Consider the following 14350-nt stretch of genomic DNA (forward strand, 5'->3'; position numbering starts at 1 on the left):
ATCAGCTGTTAACCTTATGGGAGTTCCCTTGTATGTTATTTGTCCTTTTTCCCTTGCTGCTTTCAGTAATTTTTCTTTGTCTTTATTTTTTGCCAATTTGATTACTGTTTGTCTTGGCATGTTTCTCCTTGGATTTATCCTGTATGGGACTCTCTGTGCTTCGTGGTCTTGGGTGGCTATTTCCTTTCCCATGTTAGGGAAGTTTTCGATTATAATCTCTTCAAATATTTTCTCTGGTCCTTTCTCTTTCTCTTCTCCTTCTGGGACCCTTATAATGCAAATGTTGTTGCATTTAATGTTGTCCCAGAGGTCTCTTAGGCTGTCTTCATTTCTTTTCATTCTTTTTTCTTCCGTTCCGCAGCAGTGAATTCCACCATTCTGTCTTCCAGGTCACTTATCTGTTCTTCTGCCTCAGTTATTCTGCTATTGATTCCTTCTAGTGTAGTTTTCATTTCAGTTATTGTATTGTTCATCTCTGTTTGTTTGTTCTTTAATTTAAGACTTTGTTAAACATTTCTTGCATGTTTTCGATCTTTGCCTCCATTCTTTTTCTGAGGTCCTGGATCATCTTCACTATCATTATTCTGAATTCTTTTTCTAGAAGGCTGCCTAGCTCCACTTCATTTAGTTGTTTTTCTGGGGCTTTATCTTGTTCCTTCATCTGGTACATAGCCCTCTGCCTTTTCATCTTGTCTATCTTTCTGTGAATGTGGTTTTTGTTCCACAGGCTCCATGATTGTAGTTCTTGCTTCTGCTGTCTGCCCTCTGGTGGATGAGGCTATCTAAGAGGCTTGCGCAAGTTTCCTGATGGGAGGGACTGATGGTGGGTAGAGCTGACTGTTGCTCTGGTGGGCAGAGCTCAGTAAAACCTTCATCTGTTTGACTGCTGATGGGTGGGGCTGGGTTGCCTCCCTGTTGGTTGTTTGGCCGGAGGCAACCCAACACTGGAGCCTACCTGGGCTCTTTGGTGGGGCTAATGGCGGACTCTGGGAGGGCTCACACCAAGGAGTACTTCCCAGAACTTCGCACAAACTACTTTGTGTGCACCCTCCAAGAGTGGAGTCTCTGTTTCCCCCAGTCCTGTCGAAGTCCTGCAATCAAATCCCACTAGCCTTCAAAGTCTGATTCTCTAGGAATTCTTCCTTCCGTTTCCAGACCCCCAGGTTAGGAAGCCTGACATGGGGCTCAGAACCGTCTCTCCACTGAGTGGACTTCTTTGGTATAAGTGTTCTCCAGTCTGTGAGTCACCCACCTAGCGGTTATGGGATTTGATTGGGGCTAATGGCAGACTCTGGGAGGGCTCATACCAAGGAGTACTTCACAGAACTTCTACTGCCAGTGTCCTTGTCCCCACAGTGAGCCACAGCCACCCCCACCTCTGCAGGAGACCCACCAACACTAGCAGGTAGGTCTCGTTCAGTCTCCTCTGGGGTCACTGCTCCTTCCACTGGGTCCCGACGCACAAACTACTTTGTGTGCACCCTCCAAGAGTGGAGTCTCTGTTTCCCCCAGTCCTGTCGAAGTCCTGCAATCAAATCCCACTAGCCTTCAAAGTCTGATTCTCTAGGAATTCTTCCTTCCGTTTCCAGACCCCCAGGTTAGGAAGCCTGACATGGGGCTCAGAACCGTCTCTCCACTGAGTGGACTTCTTTGGTATAAGTGTTCTCCAGTCTGTGAGTCACCCACCTAGCGGTTATGGGATTTGATATTACTGTGATTGCGCCCCTCCTACCATCTCACTGTGGCTTCTCCTTTGTCTTTGGATGTGGGGTATCTTTTTTGGTGAATTCCAGTGTCTTCCTGTTGATGATTGTGCAGCAGCTAGTTGTGATTCTGGTGTTCTTGCAAGAGGGAGTGAGAGCACGTCCTTCTACTCCGCCATCTTGGTTCAGGGCCTCTTCTTTCCTTTTTTTGTTTTTTGCTTTTTACAGAAATGGATCATGCTATGCATGTTATTTTGCCACCTGCTTTGTTTTTCTTAAATCATAAAAGTCAATATTCCTTTAAGTTGTTTTTTAAATACAATTTGATTTCCCTTAATTCAATTTATATATCACCTATTAGAAGCTTATTTATTTTAAAACATGAGATATAATACCTGATAGTTGCATTAAGTTAGGGGAAATTAATAACATTTTCCAAAGGCAGTATCAATCCATATTGATAAAACATGGAAAATGTACTTAAATTGTCTACCCTGCAAAATAATTGTTTAGCCCTGAACTCAGGAGTTTTTCCATTATAGTTTTCAGAGAATGATCATAGATAATGCTACTTTAAAAGTAGACATAGATAATATTAGAGTGGGGTGTGGCTGGGTTTTTTGAAGTATGGAAGAGAAGGATGTAAAAATACAGTATATGTAGTGTAGAAATCCCCCAACTTTCTTTGTTGATGGTGTCTTGAGTATCTCAGTAAGTTTTTTTACAGTGCTACTTAGCCATATTAATACCTAATAGTTAACGAGTATTAAGTAGTTAGAGTCAAACTTAATGAGTATACAAAATAATGAACAAATAATACACATACATTGAAAAAATGTTTTATTTCATTCTTTTAAAAACTGCAGTTACATACTGATGAGATGTGTGCACCTTTTGGACACCGCACAACTTCTCAAACCTTGGAATCATTAGGCACTGTCACACTTGTTTCCTGTATCACATTGATTTTTATGAGGACTTGCTTTTTAATCACAGTAACTCCCAGAACCCCAGCTTTGGAAAAATAGGATGTCATTGAGAGGAATATAGTGCTGTCTAATGTTAAAAGTGTGAACTACCTTGAGCTAGTTTGTGGGGTGTCCACAGATGTTGAGTATAACTGTGTCGTCCCCCTCGCCCCTCCATTTAAAATATCTCTGTGAGTGCACTGTGGCATCCTGGGGCTTCTTGGCACACTGTTTAGAACCACGGGTTTGGTATTAGAACATAGGCTTTGGAACCAGACAGCTGGGTTTTGAATTATGCTCTGCTACTTAGTGCAAAGCCTGGGTTTGTTCATCTTATAAAATAGAGGTAATAATATCTTCTTCATGGAGTTGCTGAGAGTAAAGCTTTTGGCAAGTGCATGAACAGTATCTGGTTTACAGTCCTCAATAAATTTTAGTTCTATTGATGATGGTTATGAAACAGAGGTAGATTTGTATGGAGGGAAGTATAGGTTCAAGCAATAAAGAAATGATGGGAGAATTGAGTATTCTTGAAAGAAAGTAATGATAGGGTGCATCTTTCATGGATAGCTGAAAATTTGGGCTATTCCTTAAGTTTGGCTGGTTTTTGAGCTCTGTGTAAATGAGATAACTACAGTGAGCTGCAGGTTAAAAAATTGATTTTAAAAATGAGGAATATTTATGGTTCACTTATCAGATACTCATTTACTAACTTTGGTTGTGTTAGAGATTCTGTTCACAACCTATTTCATATGCTGTGTTAAGACTTGATCCAGAACACTTCTTTGTAACCATGCAGCATTCAACTTTAAAGCTAACAGCATCAAATTATTTAATGATTAATTTTAGATACCCTTACTTATAGCAGGTGCACTGGCTACTTTGATCTATAACTGTCTATTAAAGCTCTGATTCCTTAGAGTACTACTGCTGTGCTATTGTCAAAATTAAAAAATGAAAAGGAGCTGAAATAATCAGTTTTAAACATCTGGCTAATTGCCTGAGTTCAACTTGATTTTTTTTTTTTGAATCACATTTCGTTTCTGGAATTTGCAGAAAATTTATACTGAATATGCAAGGATGATTTATCTCTAGAAAACTGAAGAGACACAAAGGGAAGGATCTTTTTCAATTGCTGTATAAAAATTACTGAAACACACTCATACTTTGTGTTTAGGGGAAAATCCTCTTTATATAGAAATAGAAACACCATCATTGAAATCACACGTGCCAAGGTGTTATTTCCTTTAAATATCTTTGTGTACTTAAACTTCTTGAAACTATCTTTTAGTTAATTTTCCAAATGATAAGATGTATGTTTTATAACTTATAAAAATCTAATGGAAATTATGTGTATAGATAGATTGATTAGGAATGGCTAAACAGTGCTCATGCTGTTGTTATCAAAATAGAGAATGGTTAGAAGAAACTGGATTTCTAAAAATGTAAGGTGTGAATTCTGTTTATTCATGAAATTGCTTTAAAAAAAATCATTGGTATTCAAGTGATGCTTGATTCTTGAATATCTGTGGTATAAAGATTTTGCCTGACCTGAATTTATATGGTAAATCCTGATTCCTGTGGAATGTATTGTTGTTTGGAACCATAGGGTGTATATGTGGGATATGTGTGTGTATATCTTCATATATATATATATATATTTTTTTTTTCATATAGCCAATGTAGTATTTCTAATATTAAGCCATTATGCAGGTTTTGGTGGGTTTCATTAAGGAGTAAAATTCTTTTGGGCCAATTAGGAAATCTTAATTCTTTTTCCAGATATTGAGAACTGGGTTATATACTCATCATGATTCTTTCTATTAAAGCATAAGAATTCTGTGCAGAGAGTTACTCTTTTTGAAACCTTCTTAAGACCCAGCCTTTAGTGCCTTCAAACTTGCTCCACTGAGTTTTAGGAGATTGTGGCAGAAGTTTTTCAAGACCTGCCTATCTTTGGCTATGTCATGTGGGTCCCAAAAGGTGGCGAGTCTTAACCAAACAATGCCTGCCTAGATTCTGGCCATGATGACTGAAAAGACTAGACTAGCATGGGTGTGGCCTTGGCTCTTTTCACTTGCGTTGGCATATCCCACCGCCATTGACTTAGTTTTTTTAGAGTGGTGAATAACATTTAAAAAAGGGAGTTAAAAAAATCACTATTCCAAGAACAGTTTCATTCTGTTCTAAAAAAACTCAATAAAAGTAATATACCTATAAGAAAAGTAGTGAGAAAATGTTTTAAATTTATTGCTTATAGTCTCATGGTAATAGAGTAGTATATTTTCTGTTTCCTTTTCCTTTTGTGATGGTGTGATTAAAAAAGCAGCAGTAAAATTTGTCTTTAAATTAGCAGTTTTAGCTGCTCTCTACAAATCCTGATACTGTAATTCTGTGTAACAGTCTGATGTCATTTCTTCAAAAGTTATTACATCTGACTACAGTGTATCTCAGTTTGATTGTTTGATACTATACCTTCAGAAGAGTTTCCAGTTTAACTTTTCTTCTCTGCTTGTTCATTTTAGTGTCTTGGGTATCCTAATGATCAGCAATTTTCAGCCAAGTCAGTTCAATAGAGTTTCAGTAGCACTGCTCTGATGCAGGTTAATTAGCTAGGGAAAAAAATGTATATTTCTTTGGGAGGATGCATTTTGGGCTTAAGTTGCTTTGGGAATATGCAATCTTGAGTGGGAAACAAAGTTTTTAGAAGATTTAATATATGTGAAGATATCTTCATTTCTCAGGTTGTGGAATGGTGGTGGATATGAAAAGGTACACGGAATCAAAAGTCATAAAATAATTACGATCTATGCATACCTGGAGTCCTTGTTTCTTCAGGGTGTGCTTCAAATAGTTCTTTGGAATGAAAATGAATGTGTTGAAAGTGTACATTCTAGATGATTAAATAAGTAATTGCTTAATGTAATTAAATCTGTTTTAAAGTAAATAATAGAAAGTTGGTAGACTATTGAAGTATAATTTTTCTTTTTCTTTTTTTTTTAATATACAGGGAAGTCGAGATAACATGAGTATTGTACTAGTTTGCTTTTCAAATGCCCCCAAGGTCTCAGATGAAGCAATGAGAAAAGACTCAGAGTTGGATAAGTACTTGGAATCACGGGTGGAAGGTAAGAAAGATGCTTTTTTATTATTATTATTTAGAAGGAAAGGAAAATTGTTATTCCTTATATATCAAATAGTTTTTAAAGTTTCCTGTAGCTTTTGAACTAAAAATCCATTATTATTCAGGAATGAGGGAGAGGAAAACCTAGTCTCTTTATCTTCAACATAATTTGCTAATTGTTTGGGTTTAAATCTGTCATCTTACTTGTTTCCATATGTTCCATCTGTTCTTTTTCCCTTTTTCTCCTTCCTTCCCTTTTGGGTTAATCAGTATTTTCCATTCCATTTCATCCCTGCATTTGCTTATCAGTTATACATTCTGTTAAATATTCATTTAGTGGTTACCCTGATAGAGAATACATGTTAGAGTCTATGACAGGATCTCCAATTTATTACTTCATTTTGATTTTATATGTGCTGCTTTTTAGATATAAAATTACTTTTTATGAAGTTATATTATGTCAGTCTTATTTATTCATTTTGCCTTGATGTCATTCTTAACAAAGTTCTTTCCTCAATTCAGGGTTACATTTTTTTTGAACAAAATGTAAAATTTTGTTTTATATATTTTTAACTTTTTATTTTACAATGGAGTATAGTTGATTAGCAATGTTGTGATAGTTTCAGGTGTACAGCAAAGTGATTCAGTTACACATGTGCATGTATCTATTCTTTTTCAAATTCTTTTCCCATTTAGGTTGTTACATAATATTGAGCAGAGTTCAGTGTTACATATTGACCTATATTTTTTCCTCACATCTTTATGGCTTGATTATTATTATTTTTTAATAGTACACTTGAATGATACAATTAATGATTATGTTGTGTTCAGCTTGTCAAATTTGGCCTATTATGAGTCATGTTTTAGATGAACAGTAGCTATAGTTATTGGTAATAGTTTTGAAATGCAAAAGTTTGCAATTTCAAATGTGTAATTACCAAAGGAAAACTACCTTCTCTTGCAGATTTGGAGAGCGGGGGCAGATTTATCTTTTCTAGCTTTACAGCTATCTAGCCACACACCATAAAAAAGGTGCATAAAGGTTTTGTTTTTGTTGGTCTGCAATTTCTTCAGCTCTGAATTGTCAGTGAGTTCTGTTTTCAGGGTAATGGAAAGATATGAAACGTGGGAACACTTTGAAGACAATGTCAGAGGCACTCTTATTCCTGTTGATAATATCATAATTATTAAGAGGAGCTGTTTATAGGAGTTTTTAATAATACATGTTTTCTGAAAGATCTAGTATATTTGGGTGGGGGATTGCTGGTCAAATTTATCAGAAGGCAAGAAGAATTTTCTTTCTTTTTTTTAAACATCTTTATTGGAGTATAATTGCTTTACAATGGTGTGTTAGTTTCTGCTGTATAACAAAGTGAATCAGCTATACATATACATATATCCCCATATCTCCTCCCTCTTGCATCTCCCTCCCACCCTCCCTATCCCACCCCTCTAGGTGGTCACAAAGCACCAAACTGATCTCCCTGTGCTATGCAGCTGCTTCCCACTAGCTATCTATTGAATTTTCTTATTGTCCTATATTTCTTCATTCACAAAGAAGAAACTAGATAGTTTTCATTTTGGGAAGAACTCTAAAATTTGGTCAGTTACTTGTTTTATGATCTCAACCAACTTGCCTAATCTCTTAAGGCTCCAGTTCTTTATTATGAAGTAAAGGTAAAAACACCAACCATACAGTTTGTTGTAATAATAAATGAGATAACTTTAAGTACCTGGTACGGTGCCTAAGTCCTCAGCAAACTGTAGCTTTTATAAACTCTTCTGTAACAGCTAAATTTTAATTTCTTCTGTTTATTTATTTATTCATTCATTCATTCTTTTATGGCTGTGTTGGGTCTTCGTTGCAGCACACAAGCTTCTCATTGCAGTGGCTTCTCTTGTTGCAGAGCATGGGCTCTAGGTGTGCAGGCTTCAATAGTTGTGGCATATGGGCTCTAGAGTGCAGTTCAGTAGTTGTGGCACACAGGCTCACTTGCTCCGCGGCATGTGGGATCTTCTCGGACCAGGGCTCGAACCCATGTCCCCTGCATTGGCGGGCGGATTCTTAACCAATGTGCCACCAGGGAAGCCCCCTAAATTTTAATTTCTTAAATGTGTGGTCAGTTCAGCTCAATGTGGGTTGTTAACATTCAATATTAATTTTCTTTTGTATAGTTTTAAAGTTTCCAAAATATATGTTATATGGCAGAGATGACAGATATGTAATAATATGATATGGTCTTGGGGGCTATGGTAGATACTTGATTATTAATCATTCAATCAAAAAACACTTAAAAATCCTTGAAAAAGCAGCCACTACAAATCAATATGCCTTCGTACCTAACTTCTTTTTTTATAAGGTAGCGTTGTTCAAGAGCATTATATTTCTATTAGGGTTTTAGATCATGTAATCTGACATTAAAATTTTGAGGTGAAAGCATTCTGGTGTATTGGCAAGTCTTTGTATGTGTTTTTATTGGGAATGCAGAGGGGAGGTATAATGTTAAACAGGGAATAGCCTTTAACCTAAATTGATTAGATATTTGGTGAATGCCTTCTACATGTATTCATTTCTTCAGCTGTCCCTGAGCATGTGTGTTACTGGGAATGCAGCAGAAAACAAAACAAATACATTCTTGATCTCATGGAGTTTATAATGTAGTAGAGACCATTTTTTTTTTTTAATAGAAGAAAAACAACAGTAAGCAGACAGTAACAAGGAATATTGGTTTGGCAGGTCTCTGAGGAAAAACATTTGAGCAGATACCTATATATGGAAGAGAGTGGCTATCTGGGGAAGAACATTCCAGCAAAGGGAGCAACAAGGACTGAGGAGGGAATATGCTTAGAGTGTGTGGCTAGATGAGAATGAGCTGGTGGAAAAGTGAAAGATGAAGAGAGATTGCTAAGAAGCAGATCATGTAGGGCTCTGCAGACTAAAATGAGGTCTTTGGACTTCATTCAAATGGTGCTGGGAAGTCATTGGAAGAGTGCGAGAGTGACTTGATCTCACTTTTAAAAAAATAAATTTATTTTATTTATTTATTTTTGGCTGTGTTGAGTCTTTGTTGCTGTGCGCAGTTCTCTAGTGGAACGCGGGGGCTGCTCTTCTTTGCAGTGCGTGTGCTTCTCATTGCGGTGGCTTCTCTTGTGGCGGAGCGCGGGCTCTAGGTGCACAGGCTTCAGTAGTTGTGGCACGCAGGCTCAGTAGTTGTGGCTTGCGGGCTCTAGAACGCAGGCTCAGTAGGTTGGGCCACAGCAGTGAAAGCACCAAGTCCTAACCACTGGACCCCCAGGGAATTCTCAAAGAAGAGTTTCTTAAAAGTTTATGTCTCCTTAAATTACTCAGCAGGCACTGCCTGGGAAGGCACTTCAGCCCAGAGGGGTTAAGACAATGGGCCTGCCTCTCTCCGTCAGTCCCAGAAATTTTATTTTTCTGGAAATCTTTCAGATATTCTTTTTTCTTCTATAAATTTATTTATATTTGGCTGCATTGGGTCTTCGTTGCTGTGTGCAGGCTTCTTCTAGCTGTGGCGAGCGGGGGCTACTCTATATCGCGGTACACGGGCCTCTCACTGTCGTGGCCTCTCTTGTTGCGGAGCACAAGCTCCAGACGCACAGGCTCAGTAGTTGCGGCTCACGGGCCTAGTTGCTCCGCGGCATGTGGGATCTTCCCAGACCAGGGCTTGAACCTGTGTCCCCTGCATTGGCAGGCAGATTCTCAACCACTGCACCATCAGGGAAGCCCTGGCAGGCTGATTCTTAACAACGGTGCCTCCAGGAAAGTCCCTTGATGTGACTTTTAGAAGGATCTCTCTCAGTTGCCATGTGAAGAAGAGATTGTAAAGAGCGGACAAGAGAGGAAGCCAAGAGACCAATTAGGAATCATGCATTAAAGCAGGTGGCAGATGATGGTGGAGGATTGGACTGCAGTGGCACCAGTGGGTTGTGAAAATTGGCTGGCGAAGTGCTAGACTGCAGTGGTTTTCAGTGGCTGGTGTGGGGAGGAGGATGGCTTTTGTCCCTCATGAGACATGTGGCAATGTCTGGAGACACTTTTGGTCTCATAACTGAGAGGGTACCACTAGCGTCCAGTGAGTGAGGCCAGGATATTACTTAACCTTCTGCAATGCATAGGACAGCCTTCACAAAAGAAATTGTCAAAAACGTCAGTAGTGCTAGGGTTGAGAAACCTTGCACTGTAGAGATACAAGTGTAACGCAGAAAAATTACAGTCCTGCCTTCATGAAGCTTGCGGTCTGTGATCTAGTAAATATCATGTACAGTTGGAGTATCTAGCAATACACCTACTCCAGGCGTGGGTCAGAGAAGAATTTGAGAAAGTGACACATAAAGTTGAAACCTGAAGTATAAATACACTTTAACCGTACAAAGAGGTTGGTTGGATTGGTGTAAAAAGTGTTCCAAACCAAGGGAGGAAGTATATGTGAAAATCTAGAAGGTTCTTTGAATAGCACCTTTGGAGATACAGGTAGGAGTCGGAGCAGAGTTGAATGGGAGCAGTGAAAATCAAGGTCACAGTGAAGTCCCTGTGAGGGACACATGGTAAACAGTTTGGAGTTTGCCTCTTGAGGGCTGCTTAGGTCTCTGCTTTTTTGTTGTCTTAAAAGTAAGTTTGCTGTTGTCTGATTTTTGAGGATTTTATGTCTTGATACTGGCCAAAATGATCATGCTTTAAAAATCTGTTTTCCATAAATTGTAAATATAAATGAAACATGGAAATGTTTTATTTTGTTCTAAGTATTAGCAAGTTCTGAGATTTATTTTCCTTTTCTGTTTTAAATAAATTGTGGAACATAACTAGGTATCAAAAAACCTATAAAACAGTTTTTAATTTTCTCCTTCTTATAGTCCTTATCTTTCCATTGCTTTTGTTTTCCTGTAATTATGGCATTAATAACTTTTATATTTTTACATAAAATAATAGATCAAAAGTGTTTTTCCATGTGGCTGTGCTGTGCTCATAGGGATCATTTTCAGTGATTATAAACCATTTCACTCAGTGGCTATACCAAAATTTTCTTAACTGTCCTTTTATTGGACATTTAATTTGTTCCAGTTTCTGCTTTTATGAATAATGCTAAAATGAGTATATAGATGCAAATAACTTTTTATCTTACTTTTTTTGTTCCTTGTGTGATAGTAAGGTAATATTTGCTTTTTATATTTTAAAATAGGTACTACCAAATAGTACCTCTTGTTTCACTGTGTGAATTCTGAGTTATCACATTAATTTAGGAACTCTTTTTAAAAACCTGCAGAAATTATGGAGAAGTCTGGTGAGGAAGGAATGCCTGATCTTGCCCATGTCATGCGCATCTTGTCTGCAGAAAATATCCCGAATTTGCCTCCTGGGGGAGGTCTTGCCGGCAAGTAAGTAGAAGAAAAAGAACTAATTTTGACTTCATTTATAGTTAGTAATTAAATAAATTTTGGTAAGAAGTACATCAATTATCTAAAGATGAAATGGGTTGATAGTTCTTATACTAGAGAAGAACTCTAAAATTTCATCGAGAAGAGATTTTCTTTTCAAGGCATTATTTATTATACTCTTTGAGGATGAAGGTCCTTCTTTCCTTGGTAAATGAGAACAAATGGATTGTGCAGGATCAAATTCTGAGTGAAATGCAGATACTATGTTCTTGGGAGGTATTTAATGAGGCAATTAATTTTTGAGTGTAGTTAAGATGTGAAGTATTATTTAAAATACTCAGAAGCTTAACAACTGTATGTAATTTAATAAAACTAAAGCGTATTTCTTTTTAGGCGCAATGTTATTGAAGCTGTTTATAGTAGGCTGAATCCACATAGAGAAAGTGATGGGGTAAGCTTTATTTTATTTCTTAAGTATTTTAAATAATTTTATAATATAAATACTGGAAATTATGACTGCTTTTCGTTTTAAGGAGTCAGTTAAAATTAAAGGAAATATATTGAAGTGGAAGGTAGAGATAAAGTTCTGTTTTGTAGATAGGTTTGTTTTCCTTTAATGGGCATCAAATAAATACCTTTTTGTGTGGGCTGTACTTACTTCTTCCCTGTATGTCTGCCTTTCCTTCTCTTTCTCCCTTAAATCTTAATTTTGAGGCAAACAAAGAATGTGCTTTTAAGTATGTCAATTTCTCCTCCAGCAGGCTGTTATCATCACTGGAAGTTAGTGATAGTGATGTTATTATTTTAAAGACTAGACCTTTCAGTGCCCCTTTGTGCCCAGTTGAACACCTGAGGATAATTTCTTTCTAACATTCTTGTTGTGCTGTGGGTATATATGTTGAACTGGGATAACCATTTTGTTGTATCCTGCTGTGCTTCATCAGAGCAAAACTCTTTGTCCCTTTACCTTCCTTAGAAATACTGATCAGCTGCTCCTCTGTAGGTTTTTTGTTTTATTTTAATACTAGTACCAGCAGGCAAAACAGTGTCCTTTTTTAAAAAAACTGCCCTAAATTTCAAAGTCAGTAATTCAAATAACTGTCTTCTCATAGACACGTTACAAGTTTTCAATCAGAGACAGATTATGAGTTTTCAAGTTTTTGGACATCTAAAACTGAACAACTTAATTTTAACATGTATGCTTCAAAGATTTAAGGGAGCCAAACATAGTAATGAAACTTGTTGAGAAGAAATAGACTCACCCTCCAAGTCTCTAGCTCCTCTTGGCAGGTCTTGAGAGAGACATCAGTCACTGGTAGAAATTATGTATCATCTCAATTGCATTGTTTTCCAGGGTTCATTATTGCACAGCAATATCATATAATTTCTTTTTTCTTAACAATAAAAGTTACACTGACAAAAAGGGAAATTTTTATAATTAATGCATTTTAGTTAGTTGAATAAATGATACTATATATTGCTAATAACAGAATTTATACCTTGGCCTAGAGCAGTGATTCTGAGACTTTCTTTTGTGGCACGTCCCTTAAAGTATTAAGAATTGTATACAGGGCTTCCCTGGTGGCGCAGTGGTTGAGAGTCCGCCTGCTGATGCAGGGGACACGGGTTCGTGCCCCGGTCCGGGAAGATCCCACATGCCGCGGAGTGGCTGGGCCCGTGAGCCATGGCCACTGAGCCTGCGCATCCGGAACCTGTGCTCCGCAACGGGAGAGGCCCGCGTACTGCAAAAAAAAAAAAAAGAATTCTATACAAAGATATGGAAATTAAAAATAAAGATATGTCATGTGATGCATTTAAAGAACCCTAAACCGAACAAGTGAGGATAGGATGTTGATACAACTAAAAAGGTTGTAGTAATTGGGAGGTAGAGTAAAGAGAGTCTTACCTCTTCAGCTAGTTTATAGGTTCCACACAGCATCCACCACCAGGTTTGGAGGAAATAAGTCCTCAAATAGTTATTGATTCATTATTAGCCATATAAGTACTCCTCTTCCCTCATGTGTTTGAAAATGCAACCCCAGTGTGTAATCTGAAAAAATTATTTCCTAATATACTTGCTGGATTTCTTGGTCTCTCAAGAAAGTTGGCAGCTTTTACTCCAAAAAAAAAGAGAGTTTATAACCCAGAATTTCTGTTTAACATATACCAAGGATGAATTTTAAACTTTTTTAAAAATAGAAAATACTTATTATACATAGTAGCTATATAAACAGTGAATAAATAGGCAACAGAACCATGAAACTCAGAAGAGATGCTCAGGATATAAAACTGGCCTTAAAGACCATTATTATATGACTATAAATTAAGGAGATGTATAGTTAATCACCTTTATATATATAAGCTTTCTAAGACTAAACACTGACAATCCACCATGTAATGAATTGATGTGGGAGGAGACTATGAAACATAAGGCATGGTCCCCCATCCCTACTCTCAATGCACCTGGCAATGTAGATATAAACATACAAATTAATTAATAAAAAGGTTTCTCATCATTTACTAAAGGATAAAAAGAAATGACAAAATTTAGAATGTGATTAATTGCCATGTGAATTGTACAGTGATTGCTTGGGAAGTCAGATTTTTCAGAGAAAAGATTGGATTTGAAGAATGGTTTGAATGGCAGAAAGTAAAGGAGGAGGAGGATAGTTCACATGGATGGTCAAAGCAAGAACAAAGTTTAAGCTATCTTTGAAAGAGAGGACATCGTTTTGGCTAGAGCAGAGAATTGCTATGGTGAAAAATAAGAATTCAGGATGCCAGAAGTATTTGTGAAGAGACTGGACACACCTTTTGAACTTTGTATTTTAGAGTGCGGAGCCACCCTGTGTTTGCAGCATAAGAATGACAGACTCAGAGGAGTATCTGGTATTTTAATCTGTTAGAAACATATGCAATATTAGATTAAAGAGGTGCTGGAAGTCAAGTAGTTGTGAAATGATCACAGAGATGATAAGTATAAACTCATCATTAGTAGATAGATGTGTGGATTAGAGAAACTTCCTTGTTTACTGTAAAAACTCACTTTTGCAGCCCAGAATCCTATTTTGGGAAACATTACTTTGCCCTTTCAGAATAATCACAACCTTAGAAAAATGTTGAACCATAATCACAAGTAGAAGAAATGTACTAAAAAATAC

General features: G+C 37.2%; 1 protein-coding gene across 5 annotated transcripts in view; it reads left to right on the forward strand.

Annotated features, from left to right (window-relative positions):
- Window positions 1-14350, forward strand: part of PPM1B (protein phosphatase, Mg2+/Mn2+ dependent 1B) — a 93695-nt gene that overhangs the window by 69066 nt on the left and 10279 nt on the right. For 4 of the 5 annotated variants that reach the window (XM_024118739.3, XM_024118737.3, XM_024118738.3 and 1 more), the window contains 3 exons: window positions 5682-5799; window positions 11078-11189; window positions 11583-11640. In XM_024118739.3, coding sequence (XP_023974507.1) covers window positions 5682-5799; window positions 11078-11189; window positions 11583-11640 — 288 coding nt within the window. Of the gene's footprint in view, window positions 1-5681; window positions 5800-11077; window positions 11190-11582; window positions 11641-14021; window positions 14103-14350 lie in introns of those variants that run through there. The other variant, XM_055089161.1, reaches the window with a different exon arrangement.

The sequence above is a fragment of the Physeter macrocephalus genome, chromosome 12 (assembly GCF_002837175.3).
Source record: "Physeter macrocephalus isolate SW-GA chromosome 12, ASM283717v5, whole genome shotgun sequence".
In the NCBI taxonomy this organism is placed as follows: domain Eukaryota; kingdom Metazoa; phylum Chordata; class Mammalia; order Artiodactyla; family Physeteridae; genus Physeter; species Physeter macrocephalus.